The sequence below is a fragment of the Thalia democratica genome, chromosome 1 (genome assembly GCF_965202585.1).
Source record: "Thalia democratica chromosome 1, ktThaDemo2.hap1.1, whole genome shotgun sequence".
In the NCBI taxonomy this organism is placed as follows: Eukaryota; Metazoa; Chordata; class Thaliacea; order Salpida; family Salpidae; genus Thalia; species Thalia democratica.
Genome location: NC_139165.1, coordinates 73,582,151 through 73,606,102, shown reverse-complemented (window position 1 = coordinate 73,606,102; position 23,952 = coordinate 73,582,151). Strand labels below are relative to the sequence as shown.

At 26.5% G+C, this 23,952-nt stretch overlaps 1 protein-coding gene across 1 annotated transcript; it reads left to right on the top strand.

Moving 5' to 3' along the window:
• Positions 1-11,322: 11,322 nt before the first annotated feature.
• Positions 11,323-14,865, top strand: LOC145839029 (uncharacterized). Its single transcript, XM_082946646.1, has 3 exons — positions 11,323-11,530; positions 13,438-13,579; positions 14,594-14,865. The coding sequence occupies exons 1-3, from the start codon at positions 11,323-11,325 to the stop codon at positions 14,823-14,825; spliced, it is 582 nt and encodes a 193-aa protein (XP_082802772.1). The 3' UTR covers positions 14,826-14,865.
• The last annotated feature ends 9,087 nt before the right edge of the window (positions 14,866-23,952 follow it).

Genomic DNA, 23,952 nt, shown 5'->3' with positions numbered 1-23,952 from the left:
TAACTTGAAAAAAGTATAAAATTAAAAATTGAATACTTGTTGCTTTTTTTGTTTAAAATTTTAACACTTTAAAATCAAAATAATTATGTACAAATGTTGATTTAATTATTTTGTTAGTATTTTATAAAATTAACATACGCTAAAAAGTATTACTTTTGTTAGTATGTTTTTTTTTTGAAATGTTAAATTCTGAGTTGAATTAGTTTTTTATAATTACTCGATTTACGTTTGAAAACCTTTATATACTAGTTGCAACAAAAAAACTTGGTTTTCAAAGCAACAGTCCAATCAAAAATTAACTCAGTTCTTTAGTAAAATAGTATTTCTTTTAGTTCATAAATGCAATGAAGATATACAAAGCTAGAATGAGTATAATAAGATTAAGCATAAACAAAATATAAAAACAACTATTAAGACTTAAGTGTGTAAATTTAGCTACAACTTTTAACCTTTGCAACGACTAGTTAAATTTATGGTTTTTATTAGCCAATAAGTTACTTATTTGAATAGCTAAAAAGGTTTATACTTTTAATAAATGTGGTAGATAATTGCAAAAGTGTATTAATTCATAAACAAATTTTTAATTCTTCTAATTCCCATAAATTTAAAGATATATTTCAGTTTGTACTTTTATCCAAATAAAAAAAATATGTTCATTTCACCTACACATTGATTAACCAGTTCTCCACGAAAAGTTAGTTTGTAAAGCAAACTGCATTAAAACTTCTGCAATATTTTTTTTTATTGTTTTGTAAGCTACATGTATTACAATACTTTTATATGTATAAAATTGGTAACTACTTAATTGTTCTATATTAAGAATTTTTTGTATATACTTTTATCATAAAAAGAAAAAAAAAATCTTTGTAATTTGTAAAGTCTTTGTAATTATGTTTGAATTTTATCTTATGTCAGTCTTATGCTTGTTTCAAATATGTATAAATTTAAAAAGTAATAAGTGTTAAATTTTGTCGTGAAGATTAATAACAACGCTTTTATTTTCCAAATTAAAGGTGGAGACAATAATGGCGTTTTTAATTGCAATTAATTTTCGCTTAACTTAAACTTTATGCCACATTTGGTATATTTATATAAAGTTGATCCTTATTTGTAATGTTTTCTAATAGTTCTGTGTATTTAAGTGACTTTAAAAGAGAAATTAAAAAAGTTATTGTAAATTTGCGTAATCTATTACAGTTGTTTTTATCTTTTAATTTGTAAGTTTAGAACATTAAAAGTTTTTTAAACGTTCTTATTAAAACTCACGTAAAAGTACAACTTATTGGATATTTGCTGTTGGTACAGATGTTTGCACAGCTCTTAGCAAAAGTGTGCTCTTGTCAGCTTTAAATGAAATGTACACAAGGTCAACTCTAAAACAATTGTTTTGTGTAAAAATACCAAGAGTTTTCTGTTTCCCATTACGTCGTGTTTGTCCCTTTTATAATTTTTTGAATAACTTTAAGTCATGCGATTTGCATTAGATAGTTCACTATTAAAAATAATAAGCAAAAATAGTTGATAGATAAAAAGAATGATAGAATAATGTGGTTAAGTATATAAAACTCGGGCAAAGTTTTTTTTTACTTAATTACTTACTCTTCAGTATTCAGAAAAAATGTTCATCTTAAATAGAGATTTAGCTATGGTGAAATGAATTTTGGTAATATGTTTTACAAATGACTTTTTAATTTAATATCTATTAAATAGTATTAAGATTAATTGTAACAAAAGGTAAGAATAAATAAAACTTCAAAGTGTAAAAGATTATAACTTTAAACCTACTAAGAAAACTAATAAGATATTTCCATAACTAAAGTACTTAATATGCCCCAAAGTTTTAAACAAATTCTTGAACAAAAGATGTTTTAGTTTTATGATAGAGAAGTTGGGATTGTTTACTTATTTTACATTGTCTACACTGTTATTCTTAATCTATTGCTACACCAACAAACACTCAAAATATTGATGTGCAATTCTCTTTAAGGAGCAAGTTGAATAATACAGTATTAAGAAAACCAAATTTAGGAACAAATTACCAATATTTTACCTAAATAGTTTTGTTATACAATAGTTATTACTATTTCAATATGTCTGATTCTTTAAAAGTTATACTCTTCTCTTGTCATGATCTTATCTTTGCATACTATTTAGTAAGAAAAATATCAATTTAGAGCATTGAAAATACAAACTGCTGAATGTTTTACAAATGACTAGAAGTTTAAAGTAATTGTTCCATTTTTTAAGGTATTTTTTAAGATATAATTTAAAGTATAACTTACTACTTTAAAGATGTTATTAGATATATTAAAAAGAAATTAAACAGTAATAGTTTCAAAACTTCACTTGCTGAGTCAGAGAAGTAAAGGACAACCAAACACGTTATTGTAATTTGAAATAACTTATCTGTCAACCGCATGTGTAGCTCTAAAAATTTGTTCACTGATCATATTTAATTATAAACAAATCTTATATCCAACAATTAAGTAAAGCAAACTTAACCTAGTTGCATAGTAAAAGCGACTCTGTTTCGTTTTTTTGCATTTGACTATCGATTTGTTTTTGATTAGTAATTTTTATAAACATAACTTCTGAGTTAGTCTCATAACTGTCTAAAATATTTCATTATTTATCTAAATAGAATGGAAAAAAAAAGTTTAGATTTTTATAAAATTTTAGCAGTGTTTTATTCAAACCTTAGTTTCTTAAAATCAATTATAATAAGATTTAGCGAAATTTTCTTAAAATATCTGACAATACCAAATTCTAATGTTTTATACTAAATAATACAGACAGTTTTTAATTTCAATTTTTTTTAAATGCTTGATATTTTTCGGTGTATACAAAATATAATAAGTGAGTTAAGAATTTTAGAATACAGACAGTTTTATTGAAGGTCTTGTTGGTAAAAAAGTATAGACTGCTATAATAAGAAGTTCTATTTCATTTTGTAAAAAGCGGTTTGTTCTTTCACAATTCTGCTTGAAAATAATCTTTTTATGTGATATGAAATAAAAATTTAAATGTTTAAACTGTTTACAAAAAATAAGTTTATTTACGTTATGATAACAAGAAATAGTGATCTACCGGATCTTTTACTGTTTTATAATTTAAGATCCGGCCGGATCCGATTCTTTTAAAAAAATTAAGTTTTATGTAGTGTTAATAGAAAACTTTGTAAAATTAATTGTTCTAAAACCACTAGTTAAGTAAAAAAAATGTTAATCATTTATTTTGTTAAAAAAAACGCAATGTTAATTTTAAATTATTAAATTTTCAAAACTAAAAACAAAAAAAAGTATCCGTCGTAGAAAAAAAAAACTTATATCTATACGAAATCTCAGTTTAAATTAAAAGGTATGTTTTCAAATTACTTTTACGATTGAACTTTCTTACCTTGTATGATATAGTTGATAAAAAAATTAAATGTTAAGATACTTAAAAAAATAACGAACTTTAATTATTATTTTGTTGTGGTAAGCTTAAATTAAACTTTTGTACACAGAAATAGGAATTAAAGATAAAGACTAGCTTAATTAAAAATTGTTTAGCAATATAAAAGTAAGTATTTTTTATTAAATAACATATACTCATATCCAAGCTACAAAGAAACTATTCTAGCTTTTTAAGGATGTAATGAATAAAAAAATGTTTTTCGCTACTTTTACTATGGAAGTTTGACTATGGAAGCAATCGTTTTTGCTTCAGAAAATTACTCTTAAAAATAAGCAATATATAAAGGTGCCGAAAAATACTTTCTTGCAATCCTGGCGAGATGTGGGTATTTTTACTTGTTTGAATTCCACAAAGAAAATATGTTTGCTTCTTTAATTTGTTAAAATAAATTTTCTTCAATAAACAAATATTAATTTCTGTCTCAATCTCTTGACCAACCGAATCTTAATGCTCGTGAGTGGCTGTACTTGTTTCTGTTTCACACGTGGAGAAGAACCAAAAAAAATCATCTGGGATATCAATTGTAAAAATTTTTGTTTTAGGATTATTATTCGACAGTAGAGGAAATAGGCTACTTTGACCACCTCACGACAACTATGCTTTTTCAATTTCAATTGCCCTTCAACCTGCTGTTTAAATTAGGAGGGAAAAAGTAATGTCGATGCCGTATATCAACAGCTGTTATGACTAACGACAAGCTGCTATCTTGAGTGTTTAAGCGTAAGCTGTTATTTGTGGTATACAACCTTCTTTTGAAAGCTTCTTCTTTATTTTTTGCCAAGGTTGCTAAGGCTGTAGAACCACTTTGATCTGGTAAGCTATTCGCTTTGTTCGATAAATAAATAAATTCGATACTTATGAACTGGAAATATATTTGACAGCAATGCGTTGCTTCTACTACACTACTGCTTTACTATGTAAATAGATTCAGCAGTTCAATACTTCAATACTATGGCAAAAAAGTTGCCATTCTTCAGCTATAACAACATAATAAGAATCAAATTTATTGTAAACCACGTAGTACCGGACACTTTCTTTTTATTTTTCTAGTCTTTTCAAAGCCAAAATTTTAACGCCAAATTCAAATTTAAATTTATATACATAACAATTGTTAAAAAACTTTTTTTTACTAATCATTGCTTGAAATTTTTTACAAAATTTGACACTTGTAAATTTCAATAATATTCAAAATACAATACTAGGGGTCGGATTTATTTATTAAGTTTGTGTATCCTATTTTTGCTCTAGTCTTCCTAGATTTTATGCTTAATAGGTTTTGTTTTTAATAACTCTTAGTTCTTTTAAGTGATAGTCACAGTAATGGTTTATTAGACAACTTCAGATCTATTAATAAAGATTTTTTCATAAACAAATGTCATTCTTGGTAATGTTTTATTAACGAACTAATTACAGGAATGATATAATCTGAAACAAAACAAAATATAATGAAAGCTAGGTAAATACTTCTACATATTTGTGATCTACCGGATCAAAGACCCGGATCCTAATTGAAAAAAATCCGGATTCCGATCGAGTTTATGGGAAAGATTTATCTTTCCGCGACCAGCTTCTTTCAGTTTCATACTTAAACTATATTGTTTTTGATTATTAAACTTTCTGCTATTCTGTTATAGAAATCTTTACTGCTCTTCAGCAAATAATAAATTTAAAACAAATCAATTAAGATTATTAACTTTCACAGTTTTAGAATTAGTTATTCATAAGTATTTGTTTTAAAGAAAAGCGTATATATGAAATGAAGTTATACTTCAAAGATTTGTGTAAATAAAAAAGAGCGTTTAGCATTAAACAGGGGTCGGCAGCATTTTATGAGTCGCGAGCCAATTTTCTAGAAGAACTTGCTCGCAGACTGCACTGTATAAAGAAGATCTTTCGTGGGCCGCAGTTATATCAAAATATCTGTAGTAAATCAACATTAAAATACTACTTAAAACCAAAAATGTGGTAAAATATACAATAGAAGAGAACTAGTAAAAACTAGTTATCAAGTTAAGAGCTTGATTGTTAGCTTTTACAACGAACTTTTCTTACAACTGTTTTAAAAAGGTATAGTTCGAGTTAAAAAGTATCTCGCGGGCCGCAGGTTTTGGCTTTAAGCGCCGCAGTTGACTAAAAAACCTGGAATGAAAAATACTTAAAAAAAACATGGAAGTTTGAAGAAAATCACTAAAATATCCGGAATTTTTAATAGTTTTTACATGTAAAGTAATGAAATTTCGATTTGATACAAAAAATCTGTCAAGTAGTTAAGTTTTTTTTGATAAAATACACAATTAAAGTAGCTTAACAATATCTTTTCAATGTTATACTAGTTAAAAAAGTTTTTTACCTCAAACTTATTTTTATACTAAAAGTAGACCCAAAAACTTGTACTTTCGAAAATCTGGAAGAAATTCTTAAAAAAATTTTGACAACTCTGAATTAGTTAATATTAAAACAAAAAACGTTAAAAACTAATAAAAGGAGACATTGAAAGTTAAAATACTCGAATAAAAAAGTTAGCGCTAATAGTTAATATTAGAAAACCTTAATTTTATTTGCAAGTAGTAAAAAATCAAAACATTCTGTTAAAAAGTCATACTAAGTAAATACATTCGTAATCTATTTAGTACCGAACTCTATTGTCGGTACAATATTATGTGCAGAGTAGACTACTGATAACAAAGGTGCTCAGAAATGGTGTATTTGTAATAAAGTAGTGTAAGACGCATTTTAACTTTGTAAGTCTTACAGTAGGATTATTATACTTAAACAAAAATGTTCTCCTTGCAAACATTATATATAAAATAACTATTCAGGAAAGTCAGCATCAGTTTGTGAGCTTGTTACTAGTTAAGGCTTTTATCAAAAACTGCTTACGTTAAATAAGTAAACTAAAATACTAAAAGTAAAAAAAAGTTTTTATGAGGTTATACATTCTTTAACACTTTTTTTTTGTATTTAATAAGAAATATTAGTTTTTTGTTAAAAAAACTAAACCTAATAAATTAAGCTTTAGAAAATAAATTGTTTGAAATATATATCTATACTTTTTTATTTTTTTTTTAACTAACGATGTAAACAGCCTTGTGCTAAAAGCAAAGAGTTATTACTGAAATTAAACCGTGTTTTTTCAAATTTGCAAGCACTAAATGAGGATGATCTAATGTTAGTTGATAGTTGATACTATTCATCAGAATTCACAATTAGTTATTAATAATGTTTACCAGGGGCGTATTTTGACTGGGTTTTTGTTTCCCAAGACCCCTGAAATAGGAAGAAAAAAAAAGAATTCTAAATAATTTACTAAAATCGTTGCTTATTCAGAATCTTTGCATATGTTTAAATATTTGATCACGCTTTTTTAGCTAGAATTTTAAATAATTAATGTTGAATTTATAAAGCTTGAAAATAAGAAAGTCTCAAATTTTGCTAATGCCAACTTTAAAACAGCTGAGACATATTTTAAAATAAATTATGGTGATGTTATTTTAAACTAAAACTTTAAAAGAGCATATTTTCAAAAATAACTTTTTACTTAATTCCTTAAAGTTTTCATTAGAAAATGCTTGAAAGTAACAAAACATGGTTAAAATAAAAAGCTTAAATTTTATAAGTTGTTCAAACTATTCGATGCTAATAATAAAGTTTAAGCGTACTTAAATACTTGTAAAGTATAAATTTTTGTAAAGAAGACTTTTGTTAGTTCTTATATAAAGCAACGTTGACTGCGTCATAGACAAATTTGAGTGTTATATTCTTGGAAAGCGTCAGAAATGCATCACATCATTATGACACAGAGTGACACTTTAGCAGATAATGAAACTTTAGCTTAGAGTGACACTTTAGCATGTAGTGATAACTAGCACAGAGTTACACTTTAGCACACAGTGTCAGTTTTGCGCAGATTGACACTTTAGCACAAAAGCTTATACTTTTAACCTAAAACTAATTTTATAAATCTAGCATTATGCACTAGCTCTAGGTTTCTTAAACTTTTTAAATAAACTCGAGTTAATTTTAACAAGGTTTAATTTGAAGCGTAAATTTTATACAAAAGGTATGAAATATAAATATTAATAATTACTTGAACTTTCGTTTTTTAGTTTTATGCTAAAGCCTTTTTTTATTATTAATATTGAAATTTTGTTCATTAGTTTAGAATGTTTAAAATAACTAATCCAATTACCAACAGTATATAAATATAATTATATAAAAATACTGATTTAAAGAAAAAATAATCAGGACACAATAATATCTAGTGATATTGTTTACAAAAAAAAAAGAATTCCAAACTTAAAAGAAAAGTTCATTGGAAATGTTTATCCAAAGAAATTTGATGTTGACTTAATTGAGATATCTGTTAAAGAAACTAGAAAAACTGGTAAAAGATTATATTGAAGATTTCAAACCCATTTTTACTATAAGCAAAGTTGGTAATTACTTCAGCAAAAAAGATAAGACACGTCACGAATTGAAATCTAATGAAATCTACGAATGTAAGTAATCTAAGGATAAGAGCATTCAAAATATTGGATTTACTTCGAGTCAATTTATAAAAAGAGTTAAAGAGCACCTAAGAGGAAATCAGCGGTACCTGACAATAATGATACCTAAAAAGTATCAATAGCTATCATTTAATTTATAAAAAATTGTTACAGTTTTAATTATGATTGGTTAACAAAATGGCTAATACTTACTATACAGAGTAGTTCAGTTATCATAGTGTCTGTATCAGTTGAACCAATTAAAACCTTTTTTTTTTTCTTTTTAAAAAAGAAGTTGTGTAATAGAATGAAAAAGGTGGGCCACTCAAAATGTTTTAATATTAGTTTTATGAAATGTTACATTAATGTTCTTTATAACTTTGGCGTTCTATTGCACAATGATAGTAACTTACTTTATTTCTTAAAGTATTTTAATTGAAAACAACTTAGAAATAAACTTTATTAACGACCGCTTAAAATTTGTGCTTTCTCAATTGAAAAGACCTACACACGCTTTTGACGTAATATAAGCTTGTGACTGCCACATCGAAAAATTAGTGTTCACAACCACGCAGTTTTAGTCACCATATGACAAATAAAATTAAATTAAATGTATTATGGTATTAACTTACCTTTAACACGTTGTAATGTTTTCATTTATTTAATATTATTATACTATACTAAAGTAAGTATCTTTGTTATAATTTTTTTAAGCTTTATATAAATAAAAAGATAAAATTTATCTAATTTAATAAAACAGTTAAACCTTGTAAATACAATTATATTTATTAAGCGTTCAAACTTACATTAGAATCGTCTTAACTTACGTACTGAAAACTTATATTCAGTTTTAGAACATGATCAGAGTAATTTTTTTTACCTACAGTAAAGAACATTTAAACTTGTACTGTAAAAAACATTTAGACTTCTACTGTAAAAAAATCAATGTATCGATTTACCATCAAAGTATACAATTAAGTTCATTAGATTAGTTACTGAAATAATTGAGAGATCTGTTATTAATAATAAAGTTTAATTAAAATACCGATGTACTAATGAAAAACGAAATAGTTCAAACTTCAGTAACATCCTAAACGTACCTTAGATAGGAAAACTAAGCATTGTATATAAAAAGAAACCACAAAAACTGGTAAATAATTATGTTGAAGATTTTAAGGCCATTTTTAGTATGAGCAAAATTGGTAATTATTTCAGCAACAAAGATAAGACACCTCACGAATTGAAATCTAATGAAATCTACGAATATAAGTAATCTAAGGATAAGAGCATTCAAAATATTGGATTTACTTCGAGTCAATTTATAAAAAGAGTTAAAGAACACCTAAGAGGAAAAACAGCTGTACCTGACAATAATGATACCTAAAAAGTATCAATAGCTATCATTTAATTTATAAAAAAATTGTCACAGTTTTAATTATGATTGGTTAGAAAAATGGCTAATACTTACTATACAGAGTAGTTAAGTTATCATAGTGTCTGTATCAGTTGAACAAATTAAAACATTTTTTTTTCTTTTTGAGAAAAAAAAGGATGGGCAACTCAAAATGTTTTAATATTCGTTTTATATAAAGATACTTTAATTTACATTATTACTTTCGCGTTCTTTTGCACAATAATAGTAACTTACTTTATTTCTTAAATTATTTCTTAAAGTATTTTTATTGAAATAACTTAGAAAAAAAACTTTATTAACGAACGGTTAAAATTTGTGCTTTCTCAATTGAAAAAGGCTACACACGCTTCTGACGTAATATAAGCTTGTGACTGCCACATCGAAAAAATTAGTGTTCACAACCACGCAGTTTTATTCACCATATGAAAAATAAAATTAGATGAGATGAGTTATTGTATTAGCTTACCTTTAACACGTTGTAATGTTTTCATTTATTTATTATTGTTATACTGTACTAAAGTAAGCAGCTTTGTTATATTTTTTTGTAGCACAGATTATTCTTTTAATATTACTTTATGTATTGTAGCTTAGTAGAAGCAATGTTCTAAATATCAAAGTAGTTTTTAAGAAAGATTTCTAGTTATCAATTAACTAAAAAGTCTTTAACAGACCAATAGGTTAGCATTTTGAATTAAAAATAATATATGTGTACAATAGTACACCACCTTTTTTAGTAGGCAACCATTTCTTTCGCGAAAAGGACTAGTTAAAAAAACTTTGATGGCCGTGTACTTTTGAAAACCTTTATGTAAAAATAAAAACTTTACAAGCAAAATTGTAAATAAACGATTATTGAATAAGAACTAGTTTGGACCGAAAATAAAGTTAAAAATATTTGATACAAATAGTCTCATTTATATTTTTTACAAAAGTTGTTTGAAGTAAAAATAACTTTGTGTGGCAGAGATATCTGCTTAGCGCGCTTGATCTAGCCCGCGGGCCGAACTATGCCCAGTTGGTAATGCCCACCAGACTCGGTAAAAAACACTGTTGTTATTTTAGTTTATCTAAAGTTTATTCAAATATTTTTAAGATTAAGCACAGTGCTTTTTACCAAGCCTGGTGCCCACCCCTATACTGTAATCATACGTATTTTAAAGTATTTTTTGAATAAAATGATAATTTAGTTCCGTGCACAAGTTGGTCCGCTGCGATTGATCAATATTATCATATTTTTAAAAAGTTTTAGTAAATTAAAAACGTAACTACAACAAAAATTGTTAAGTTAATGCCAACTGATAAAGAATAGATGAGTTTTGTTTACTTGATACTTGCTGAATAAAGACTATTAAACTAAATTAAGAAATTATACTAAATTAAGTAAGTAAACTAATACAAGATTAAGAATAAAATATAATAATTGTTGAATTTTCCTTTTTTAGAAAATAGGCTACTTTAAAATGGAAGTTTACCTAAGCTTCTAAATTTTGTTTTAAAAAAGCAAAAGTTTATTGATTAATATTTAAAAGTTGTTGTGAAACTTATCTTTTTCTTGCGTATGAAAAACATACATATTTAAACGATTAACAACTGTAAACATACTCATTGGTTCGTTATCAGTTTTCTTCAAATTCTTTAAGAAATACCCATAACTTAGAAAGTCTTAGATAATAAACTAGACACAGTATTTACAAGTTACTTTTTTAAAAAGAAAATTCCCAAGCTTAAAAGTTTTATAATAGGATTTTCAAGTGTACCTTCTTTAAAATCTTATAAACATATAAGTGTGAATATAATAAGTTAGAATATAAATGTGAATAACTACTGTACTGTTCGCATTTTTTTTGTAAACATCAACACAACCAGTACTTGGAAGAAGCAGCTTGGCAACTTAAATCGCAACTTAAAACGACTAAAGTTCTAACACTGTAAATCAGTTCACTAAACTTGCAGGTTTTTATCAAAATGAAAATCGTAATCATCCTTGCCGTAGTGTGGACGTGTTACGCAACGAAGCTGAAGTGCATGGTAGGTATGGAGTACTTGCACAGCGATAAACATGTGAACGATTCGTTAAGTATATACGAAATAAATGAGCAACGGTGCGATGAGGGCCAAGTCTGCGTGACCGCGCAAGGTTCATACAGGCATCTCACTCGGACTGAAGAACATTGTGAGTTCGGTACAGTAAATTTAAAACTTAAAACTTAAACAAGTTATCTTTAATGGTCGGCGTTGTTTTTTTTCTACAAACAAACATTGTTTTAGAGTAGGTATTAATAAAATAACTTAGATATACGATCAACTAGCAGTAATTATATTACTGCTAGTAAATTAAAATAAAAGTTTTTGTATTTTTTATTTTCATTGTATTAGTACTTCATTTACAGCAGAGTTTCTAAAGTTTAAGACCTGTTTAATTTAGTTAATAAGCATCTAATGCTGTTTATACTTTTTTTAGGTAGCTTTTGATATAAGTATAAGTAATATTCGGTAAGAACTTTTTTAAGTCCATGATTATCATAACATAAGAGTTATACTGTTTTATTACTTCCAATAATAATTCCTTTAAAAAAATTATTAAAACTTAAAATAATAAATTACTCTGTTGGTTGTATTTTTGAAAAATTAAAAAAAAATCATTCAGCAAAAACAAAGCTCAAATACTAGTAAAAGTTCCACTAAGTAAACAGTTACTCAATTTGCACAAAATAGAAATAGTTTAGATTTTAAGTGTAACTCATGATTTAAAACTTTATACATTTTATTATTGAAAAATAAACAACAAGGCAATGGTAATAAATTGTGTACAATTAAACGTATCTATGGTTAATTTGCAAAATACAAAAGTTAGTAATACCCACGCAATTTCCTTTTTTCATTTTGAGTAATTAGAGAAGTAATAAGCGTTATATTTTACTTTAAGCATTACAATAACACTTTCTTTCGCTTTTGTTGTTTTACAAATAAACTAATTTAATAAAATAATAAGTTACCAATGTGAAAACAACAAAATTTAATTTGTATTTAAATAACAAGTTAAACTTATTCTGAAACACAGTATTGATAATATTATGGAACAAAAATCAATAATTTGTCTTAACAAACATTAGAAAGAAGAATGACGCTGACAAATTTGTGTGAAAAGAGCTAAACATCCACCCATCTACTTTAATTGTTTTGGCTAGAAAAATAATGAAATGTTAACAGTATAAAACTTGAGCTTAAAAAATAAAAACACTATTTAAAGTTAAAAATACATAAATGGTTGTAACAACTTAATTAAATACCATCTAAAGAATTTGCTTAAAAATACCTAAATAAAAATAATAAATAAACTCAGGTGTAATGATACTTGTTCTTTTTTTCTTAAAGTTAAAAAAATTTAATAAAAAATCTGAAGTATATTACTGATACATTTTTTCATCCCTTCTTAGAAAATGTTGTGATTTACTTAAGTAGAAGTTAATTTTTTATAAGTTGTTAAATTTTAAAGAAATATATTTTAGGTTTAAGCTTTTATTTGAAAAACAAACTAATTCTCAAAAATTTTTTTACAACTTCTAGTTAACTTTTGAATCAGGGTTTTAAAAATTAGGCTATAAGAATAAGGTCTAAGGCGTATTTAACATTAGATTTTTCAGAGGAGGGGCATAGTTTTTTAATTTATTCAAAGGCGGCCGTTTTTATAAAAACAAAAAAGTTTTATATACCCTGTTTTAAAGAAAAAAAAAACTATCATTTAAAAAACTTTAGAAACTTTTTATTTTGATATTTTAAAAATCTTACTGTAACTAATAGAAAGTAATATTTTCAAACTCATATTCCCAAGATTAGTATTAAAATTTTTTCTAAATTTATTATTTTAAATCCAGTTTCACCAAAAACAAATTTTATAAACTTAAAACTTAATACTATTTTTTTGTTGAAATCAATTTTTAAGAAATTGCAGTGTTTGACACTCATTTTTAAACACTTTGTTAAATTTTGTTTTTGATAAAACAGTCTCAAGCTTACTTTAAAAACTTACCGTAAAACATTGTTGTTGACCAGTAGTTTCAAACTAACTTATTTTAACAGGGAAGTTTCTCAATGTGCAAGCTTGCTTAGACTTTTTTTTTTGTGAAGAAATCGAGGCCGTTGGACCAAAGGCCTACCATATTGAAGAACTTTTTGCCAATATCAGTGCTGGCGTAAATGTTGGAGACAAAGTGCTTACCGAGTTAGTTGAGAAAGTATTTATTGTAACCCACTCTTGTTATGACTTAAAAACAGTAAATGCTTAGCTTTTTTGTTTTTTGAACAGTCACATTTGAAATTAAAGCTTTAAAATATGTAGTTTATTTAACGGAAAAAAACGGTCAAAATATTTAGGTCAGGACCTGGTGTACGAAGAACCTTTCGGTTATCGAGTCGTACTTCACTCGGATACCTTTTAACGCGTTGTTCACTATATACTAAATATATACTGTGCTTTTTGATAGTAATAGTTAAAATTTTGTAATAAAACATTTAGTAAGTAAATAGTTTTCATATATAGTTTGTTTAAACGAAATTTTACAAGCAGATAAATATTGCTGTTAACTGTAACTTTAATAAAGAGGTATGAAATTTTTTTAAAAATATAAAAGTAAAAAACTCTTTATAAAAGAAAAAAATTAGTTGAATAACCATTCAATAATCACTAATGTATACTTAAGATCGTATTATGGGCACCTATCAACGTATTTATTATAAAGATTTTTAACTACATTTTATACATAAGTTGTCTAAAATTTACCTAAAAAGTTAATAGACGCAAACCGTACGCTGCTCACCCCTATTTCAAAGTAACGAGAAAATATTACTAGATTCTTTAAAATCTTCAAAAAACAGGTCAAAATTCTATAATACTTGTAAAATTATATAATGAAAAAGTAGACATGTTTGGTTTTTTTTAAAGCTTGTGTCTTTTCAGTTGGATTTTGTTTTCCATACAAATGATTATTACATCAATTTGTTGTCAATTTATACTACTCTTTCCAATTTAATAAATCCTGATCTGTTTCGAACCAAGATATTGACCTTGGATATTGGTAAAAAAGCCGAACCTCGGTATATCAATAATTATTAAAATAAAGAAAGAAAAAAGTTTTGAGAATGATATATAGATTATAATTATATAGAAAATCATAAATCAACGCAGCAGTTACAAGTAAAACAAAGTTATTAATTTTTAATATTGTTTTATCTTCAGCGCCATTCCTCTCAAAATGACGTGCTGCAACACGGAGCTATGCAATAAAGACAATTCAACGACCACAGTAAAACCCACCACAGTAAAACCCACCACAGAAAAACCCACCACTGTAAAACCGACAACAGTACAACCGACCACAGTAGCAGGAAACGGAGGTCCGACAAATAAAAGTGTATTTTTTTACTTTTTGATCATTTTCGCTCTCGCCATCGTAAACTTTTACCTCTAAAACATTTTGTTGGCAGACATTCATGACTACAACTAAAACGATGTACAAACTTTAAAAAATATAATCAAAAGTAGCTATAAAGCATTTTAGCATTCTGACTTTTTGTTTAGACATATATGCTTGTATTAAATGCTCAACGGACATTAATTTTAATAAACTTTTATAAAATTAGAATATTATTATATTTTGTTAAGAAAAATAATTTTATTTTAAGAAGTATATTTTTCTACTCCATTAAATATTTCCGACATAACACAAGTTAAATTTTATAAAATAAAAACTAAACAAAAAGCAACAAGCTTTTAACATATGCTAATCACTAGTATTTTTGGAAGTAATGCACAGACAACTTAACCAAAAAAAATAGAAAATAAAAGGTATAGTAAAATGTTTACAGCATTCTATATTTTAGTGATTTAACTATTAGTCGTAAAAAAAACTTTTGGAAGTTTTTACAAATATAACCAAATTGTTAGATTAAAAGATAAATACAAAAAAGATATAATGAAGTTTATTTGAGTTCATAAAACAGTATACTAACATTTCCAACCCGCGTTCAATTTCCACCCACACGATTCTCACCCGCTTAATTCCCACCCGGATCAAGTCCCAACCGAATCAATTCCCACCCGATCAATTCCAACCCGATCAATTCCGACCCGGATCAATTCCCACCCAAATCAAATCCCACTCGATTATTTCCAACCCGAATCAATTCCCACCCGAATTGATTCCCACCCGAATCAATTCCAACCCGATCAATTCCCACCCGAATCAGTTCCCACTCGATCAATTCCCACCCGATCAAATCCCACCCGAATAAAAGTCCTATAGCGGTAGATATTAAGTTATAATATTTTTAGGAGGTGTTTAAAAATAGCATAAAAGACAATTGATAAATATGCATTTAAACATATTTTAGATTATATTGATTTTAAATTATACAGTAAGACAAATAAATTTTACCCTGTATTATTTTAAACATTTACATCAGTCTTTGTGTAACAGTAAGTTTTTATTAGTTGTTTAAATTTTTTTTAACTTATCTCTTTTCACATGAATAATAAAACATATGTTTTAGAAAAAAAACTTCATAGTTACAATAAAAATAAGCTCATTTTAGGTAGATATAGTACACAATTATATAGTTGGTTTAGAAGCTACGACTTAAAGAAAAAATTAAATAACAACTGAATAAGAACTTTTTTGAATGACAAATATTTTTTAAAAAAGACCAATTTTTCTATAATAACCTATTCGCGCCGCAGGCATCAAATACTTAAAATTGTTGTTAAATTAAACTTAGGAAGTATTGTTTTAAACAAGAAATATGAAACAATAAGCTTAATAAAACAAAAAATAAATTTTAATTTCACTTTAAAAAGTTATACTTAGCAATACTAATTTCTATAGTCGTTACAAAGGTAAATTTAATTGGAAATAGGTCAGTTACCGTAGAATAGTTTGTTATAAAAAATAGTTCGTATACTAAAAAACTTGAATTTGCTTTAAACCTGATTTGGACTAAATTGTATTAGCCGTAAAAGCATTTTACAAAAGATAGGCCAATTTTCCTTGTCGGCCGTAATTACTTTTAAAAAATCTAGTAATCAACGAACAAACATTATTTAGGTCTAGAGTTTAATAAAATAAGCATTAATATAGTTTTCAAATGCCAAAGTTCTTATTTAAGAAAACTATGTTGTACAGTACTATATTATTTTTTGTTAAAATTAATTACAAAAACTAAAATATAACTAAATGTCAATGTCAATTGTTCCAACTCGTACAAATTAATTAATTAATTGGACATAAATTAGTTACCATGATAGAAAATGGTTCCGATACTTAAAACTTAATTATTATTTAAACCTGATCTGGATTAAACTTTAGTAACAATGATAGCATTTTACAAGAAACAGACCAACTTTCTGTTGCTTGCAAGTCGTAATTATTTAATTATCGTACTTATCAACAAACAAAACTGACATTAAACTAAAAATATGATAAAATAAGAAACAATAACAATTTTAGCTTAAATAAAAGAATCGTTTTTACCTTACTAATTTCATATTTCAAATGATTTTTAAAAATACAAAAACCAAATTTTTAATGTGAGTTCCAAGCGTATTAAAATTTCTAATTCGTACAAGAATAAATATGATCGGGTTTGATAATATATGGGAATTGACCGGGTAGGAATTATGTGGGTAGGAATTGATTCGGGTGGAAAATGATCGGGTGGGAATATTGATTTGGGCGGGAATTGATCGGGTGGGAATTGATCGGGTGGGATTTGATTTGGGTTGGAATTGATCGGGTGGGATTTGATTTGGATGGGAATTGATCCGGGTGGGAATTGATCGGGTGGGAATTGATTCGGGTGGGATTTGATCGGGTTGGAAAAGATTCGGGTGGGATTTGATTCGGGTTTGATTTGATCGGGTGTGATTTGATTCGGGTGGGAAATGATCGGGTGGGATTTGATTCGGGTGGGATTTGATTTGGGTTGGGTTTGATCGGGTGAGATTTGATTCAGGTGGGAATTGTGCGGGTGGGAAATGATCGGGTGGGATTTGATTTGGGTTGGAATTGATCGGGTGGGAATTGTGCGCGGGTCGGAACTGAACGGTTCCCTCGTAAAACTTATATAAAATCAATCATAGAAAAAATAATCACTATTTTGAAAAATAAAAGTGGTGTTTAAAAAAAGAACTTCTACTACTATAAAAAATGGGTAGGTGTAAAATTTGCAAGAGTGTACAAAATTGCACGAGGGCACAAAATTACACGAAGATGCTTTTGCACGAAGTCATTTATGCACGGGTTAATTTTTTTTTTTTTTTTTGTTATTTTTCAACAATTTTGATATTAATTTTATTTTTCTAATAGTTTTAATTTTTTTTTCTACAACTGTTACCACTAACCCTTACTCTCGGTGGTTAGTAGATTAACATTTATTTTTTCATTAATTGATTTTTTATTCTTATTTTAGTTGTTGTTATTATTATTTTAATTTTATTATCACTGATACCCTTAACCCTAACCCTCGGTTGTTAGCCTTTTGATTTCTTTTTTAAATAACCTCTATTTATTTTTCTTAGCTTATTTTAATATTAATTTTTAATTTTAAACTTTCACTGTTAACCCTAACCCTTACCCTCAGTCGAAAATTTTTTTTTTCTCCTTGTTTTTTTTTATTAATCTTTCTATTAGTTTTTATTTTCTGTATTTTTGTTTATAACTTCTTTTTTATGTTTCTTTTCTTACTCTCGTGCAAAAATTAACCGTGCAAAACTTTCACTTGTGCAAAATTGACTTTACGTGCAAAATTTTCTTCGTGCAATTTTGCCCTTCATGCAAATTTTTCTTCGTGCAAAATCTACCTTTTGTGGAAATTTGTCTTCGTGCAATTTAGTCCCCTCGTGCAATTTGTCTTCGTGCATTTTTTACCGTTTTCCATAAAAAATATATACTGATACTACTTATACAATTTTTTAATGTTTCCATAGCATTTTATTTAGTGATTGCAACACATTTAGACAGCCACAAAAATAGTTTACTGCTTTTTAAAAAGTTTAGCTTAAACGTTTTTGACTTATTATGAGTTTTTTTAAAAGAAATGCTTTACGATTAAGATGGAACTTATTCGATAAAACCCTTTTGTTTCAACATTAAATCATCAATATAAAGAGACATACGAATATTTTCAAAATAATAGTCATAAACCTGTTTAAAATTAAGCTTTATGCAATATTACTGATTAAGTAAATACTTTTTCCCCGCTTTTTATGTAATGTATATAGTAAACAAAGACTAAGCTGTCAACATCAATATCCCAGCAAAACTAGATACAAAAATAATTCAACTTTGTAGTTAAATATAAATAATTATAAAACGTTTTACTCAAGTTGTCTTTGCTACAATACAATTAAATTTCTATACCTGATACCTTTAATCTTTTCATTAACGAAACATCTACGTTTTTAATTAGTACGTGTAACGCAGCATACGTTTTACTCTAATAGCTCTTAAAAATAAGTTCTAACTTATATTAGTATATGGATAGTGTAGAACGATTCACAATTAAGGTTTAAAGTATCAAACCAAAAATCTACGTATCAATTATCTAAATTTTTAGATACTTAGTTAAAGAGTTAGTAAACTTTGCCGCTAGTTATGAAACTTTCAAATGATTAAACCAGTGGTCGTCAAGGTGTACACTGGTGCACACCAGGGTACACGAAATTTATTTTTGGGTGCACGAAACTTTTGGGGTACACAATACTTATTTTGGGTGTATGTAGTTTTTAGGTTGCACTAAAAAAATAGCTTTTATTTAGTTCATTAGTTAATAAACTTGGAATTATCTTAATTATTTATAAACTTTTTTATCTATGACGTTTTTAGGTCCCACAAGTTATACTTAAGGACTTTTTCGTATACAATTAAGTTCCTAGAATATCTTATGTAAGTCTTACCTCTTGCGGGCCGGATTCCACTTAAATTCTGTAAGTATTTACAGAATATTTTTTTTTCTATGTGATTTCTAAAGTAAGAATTGAGCGATACATACAAGAATATTGTTGTGAAAATAGTATTATGGAAACTACTGTTTTGGTAACATAAAGAAGTACATAACTTTGTTGAAGTTTTCCATAAATAAATAAATTAGGTTCTAACACCAAAGCGAAAAAATTCTGCAGTATCCTTTTAAAGAAAATTAAAGTAATTTAGGTGTTCCTACCACTAGCGGCGTAACTTAGGGGTACACATAAATTAATTTTAGCAGTTTAGTGTGCACAGAACTTTATCAGCTTGACGACCACTAGATTAAACCATTGTTCTTTAGTTTTAGGAAAAATTAAAATGTATATAAAACAAAGGTAAAACAATAGAAATGCCGTTTTTGCGTTTGGACAACTTTTTACCTAAATATAGTTGAACAATAACTGATACAGTGTTGCCAAAAAGAACCTGGAGTCCCAAAAAAGTCATGAAATGTGACAACTTAGGTTTTGAAAAAGTTATAAAAATCTGAAATTTTAGCTAAAGTAACCAAAAAATCAATTAAACCTGGAATTTTTTAAATGTTTCTTCGATTGCATACAAAAGTTCTATTATAAAAACACATACAAAGTAGCTTTACAGTATATTTTCAATGTTGCTATACTTTTCAATACAGTTTTTAAACTTTAACTTAACTTTAAACTAAAAATAGACCCCAAAACGTGTACTTTTAAAAACCTGAAAGAAATTCAAAAAACCTGGAAGATTTTTCTCTAAAACCAGTGGCAACCCTGTAACTGCTAATACAAAACTGATAATTACTTCAAAAGTTAAAAAATCTTTGATTCAACAACTTTACTTATTTATTTTACCAAGTCTTATTGTTTTTATTTAATAAAAGATTGACAATAAATACCTTGTTATAGATACTGTCAAGCTTCATTTAATTTTTAATTTTTTACTCGACTATTTCAGGTCTCAATTTAAAAACGCTTGGTAGAAAAAAATTTTCGTTCACATCTAAACTACAAAATTTCATATTGAAACATTTTTGTAATTGAACAAATAAAGATTTTATTTTAATAAGATCTGGAAATAAAGATTTTCTTCTATTTTTAACTTTTAAAGTTTTCATTTTCATAGTATAAAAGTTGTAAAATTCCTTTAGGCCCTGCTTCAAATATAACTAATAGTATTTAAAAAGTTAATACTGAAAAAATATTTAAAATTATTAAAAAAATATTTAAAATTTAGGTAAAACATTTAGAAAACATGTTATTTGATTATCTTGAAAATTTTAAGAATAAAATATAATTGGCTTATTACTTGTCTAAGCTTTCTATTCAAAAAAACAGTTGATGAACTCAAATACTATGTAACAATGTTTAAAACACAAAACGTTAGATCTATCAAAGTAGTGTACGACTCAAAAACCGAAAGTTTTTTTCGTACACTAAGCCCTTAGACCGAGTTTATTTTGAACGCCTTTTTTGTTCAATAAACTATAATAAAAGTAAATATATAATGTGTTTAACAAAACTAAATTTAAAAAAGCGTTTTTTCATAAAAGTCAAATATAGTATTAACTTTAAAAATTTATATTTTTGTAGGCGACTAAAGTTTTTATAATCGTTTTTAAAAACTTTTAATTATCTTTAACAATAAATATATTTGTTACAATTATACTTATAAATATAATTGTAAAATTTACAAACTAAAAGAAAAACGCTTTGTGGAATAAAAAATGGTAATTATGGTAATAATTTTTATCTTTTAAAGTAACTATTAGTTTTGTTTTAGCAACTATTTTAATACAAAGTTATTAAGTTGATTAGTTTATTGACCTTAACTATGTAATTTATGTTGAAATTATATGGCTTTAACATTAAGACTATCTTTATTTGAATAAGTTAACACAATTGAAAAATACTAAATATATTGTAAATGTAGAAACTTTATATAAATGGAGTTACTTTTATTGTTTACTAACTAAATTATTAGTTTCAGTGGTTATAAAGTAATTCTTTTGCAATATATTTCAGTTCTGTATTTGACAAAACTAACACAAATTTTTTAATACTGAGTATAGTTTTACTACCTTTAAATGTAAATACTTTCTATATATAAAGATACTTTTATTATTACAAACTAAAAAATTAGTTTCAGTGATCTTAAAGTAATTTTTCTGCAAAATATGTCAGTTCTGTCAGTATTGGATCAGATCCAGGAGGATCACCTGAAATGTGGAGTGTGCTTGAACAAATTTGTAGGTCCCAGGATGCTGGATTGTCATCACACCTTCTGCTTCAAATGTGTTAAAAGTAAAATATGTTGCTTTGTCTTGAGTAGTACTTGTATTGTTATTTTTAGTTATATTCTTTCAGTTAACTCAGTTTTTAATGTTTTAGAAAAAATGATCCATTAACTTTCATGACACAGTTTTCCGTCCAGTCTATATAAACCGTGTTTTTTTAATAACAGTTGTTGTTATCTCAAAACTTGGTTTTAATCAAAGTTTCAAAAAAGTTTAAATATTACCTTTACTATAGTGTTGCTAACTGAATAATAGAGCCTATAAAAAATGCTTTACTTTTATTCAATAAAACTGTTATAAAATTTAACCAACGCTTATAAATTCAGAATAGTTTTAGAATACAACGTTCTATCATAGTTATGTTTCATTGATAAATTCTTTTTTCTGAAATGTAAATGTTATAGTAACTTGATTCAAAAAAATGTACAAGTAGGCAGTATAGTATAGATATTAGTGTAAGAAATAAATTAAGTACTGTTGTTAATTACATAAGATGTAAAGACTAATTTTTAGTAACCGTTTATATTTCCAAAAGAACTAGCAAAGAACAAAGTCATTAATTGCCCTCTGTGTCACAGCATAACGAAGGGTAGCCCTGATGAAACAGAAAGCAATTTATTGATTAAAAAGCTCAACCGATTTGCCACAACGGTTAGCTTTAAAACTAAGTTACTATTGAGCTATTTAAGTTTGGTAAAAAAATCATATGTTGATAATTTGAAAAAAAAAGTAACGTATTATTATATTACATTAAAGCAACAAACATTACTTAATACAGAGAGCTTATAATTTGTAACCAAACTGCGTGTTAAAGAAAAAACTGAAGTTTAGTTTAAAAACATCATTTTAAAATAAGCTGGTAGAAAAATGTCCATTTTTTTCTAAATTTTAGATAAGTTGCAATTTTCAGGTTAGGCGCACTGCATCCGCTGATGTCAGTACAACTGCTGCTGGTGAAAATGTCGTTGAACAAGTTAATCAAGGTGATGGTGAACACTTGAACGAGTTAGGCAAGTTGCCACCTAAAAAAGCCGTTTCATTGTTGGTTCAACAGTTGAGAAAAAGTGGAGTGTTGCAAATTAGAAAAAAGAACGAACCTGAGTTAGAAACGCGTAATGGCTCAGTTAGTTAATGTTTAATTATAAAAAAAATTGTTTTTCAGACTTATTGAATATTTTGAAATTATTATTTATTAAACAAAAAAAATTTGCTCGAAAAATGGTGCTAGGACTTGGTGCACAAAAAAAAAAAAAGGTTATCGAGTCGCACACCACTTGGATATTGTTTGACGTTTTGTCACGGACAAACTTAAACATTAGAAATATTAAATTAAATGTAAATAGGACGAGCCTGAATGTAGCAGTATGACTGAATACACTTTAGCAAGTAGTGATGATGATGAAGGTCCTTCTACTGGAGGAATTCGTAGAAGAAGGGTTTGTACTGTTAAGTAACTCTGTAAAAAGTTCTTTTTAAAAAAAAATTTTAAACTTAAAAAAATACAAACTTTTATTAAGTAATAAGTTATTCGTTATGTTAACAAAACTTGAAACCATGTGAAGATTTTTAAGCAAATATCTTTACAACAGAACTGAATTTTTACCCGACTTCATTTCATGAGCTTAGCTTGAAAAAAGGGCCAATTATAAATACTGATACTTTTTTTTATATCATGTATTATTTTTGTTGTGACATTTTGTTATTGTCTTGGCTTCAATATGTCTATTGTGTTGAATAAATGCGTAACTCCATTTTAGCTTGTTCGATTTGATTAACAAAAAAAAAATTGAAAGGTTTGAACTTGTACAATAAATGCAATAAATGTTACCAAAAATACTAATGACAAGTTCTTAAAAAAATATTAGATAAACTCAAAAAGTTAAATGTATAATGTTTTGTTTTTAAATGATAAACAGTTAAATTGAAAAGCCGTGTACTTGTTTATCTAAAAATAAAGTATGTACTTAAATTTAAATATAAACTTTGTAATTTACTTAAACACTGGTAGAAAAATTGAATAAGTAAAAGAACTGTTTAATAATAAGTAAAAAACTTTCATTATCTCCGCAGAAGCTGAAAAGTATTTATGAGATAGCTTTTGATAATTTGTTATAACTGCTATTGCTTAACTATATTTTGGTGAAAAGTTGTCAAAATGAGTTGACGAAAAATAGCTTTTTATACTTATTGTTTTAACAAAAATATTAATATACATATCAAACTAAATTATAGATAAATCAGTTGAAGTTCAAAAACTGTTGTCAAAGTTTCCTAATTGTTTTAATGGTATAATTAATCATGTAA

Bases quoted from the DNA above. Each gene is read 5' to 3' on its own strand.
- LOC145839029 (XM_082946646.1), top strand. From the start codon at position 11,323: ATGAAAATCGTAATCATCCTTGCCGTAGTGTGGACGTGTTACGCAACG. The intron at 11,531-13,437 runs GTGAGTTCGGTA...TTATTTTAACAG, and splicing joins CACTCGGACTGAAGAACATT to GGAAGTTTCTCAATGTGCAA. The intron at 13,580-14,593 runs GTTAGTTGAGAA...TTTTATCTTCAG, and splicing joins GGAGACAAAGTGCTTACCGA to CGCCATTCCTCTCAAAATGA.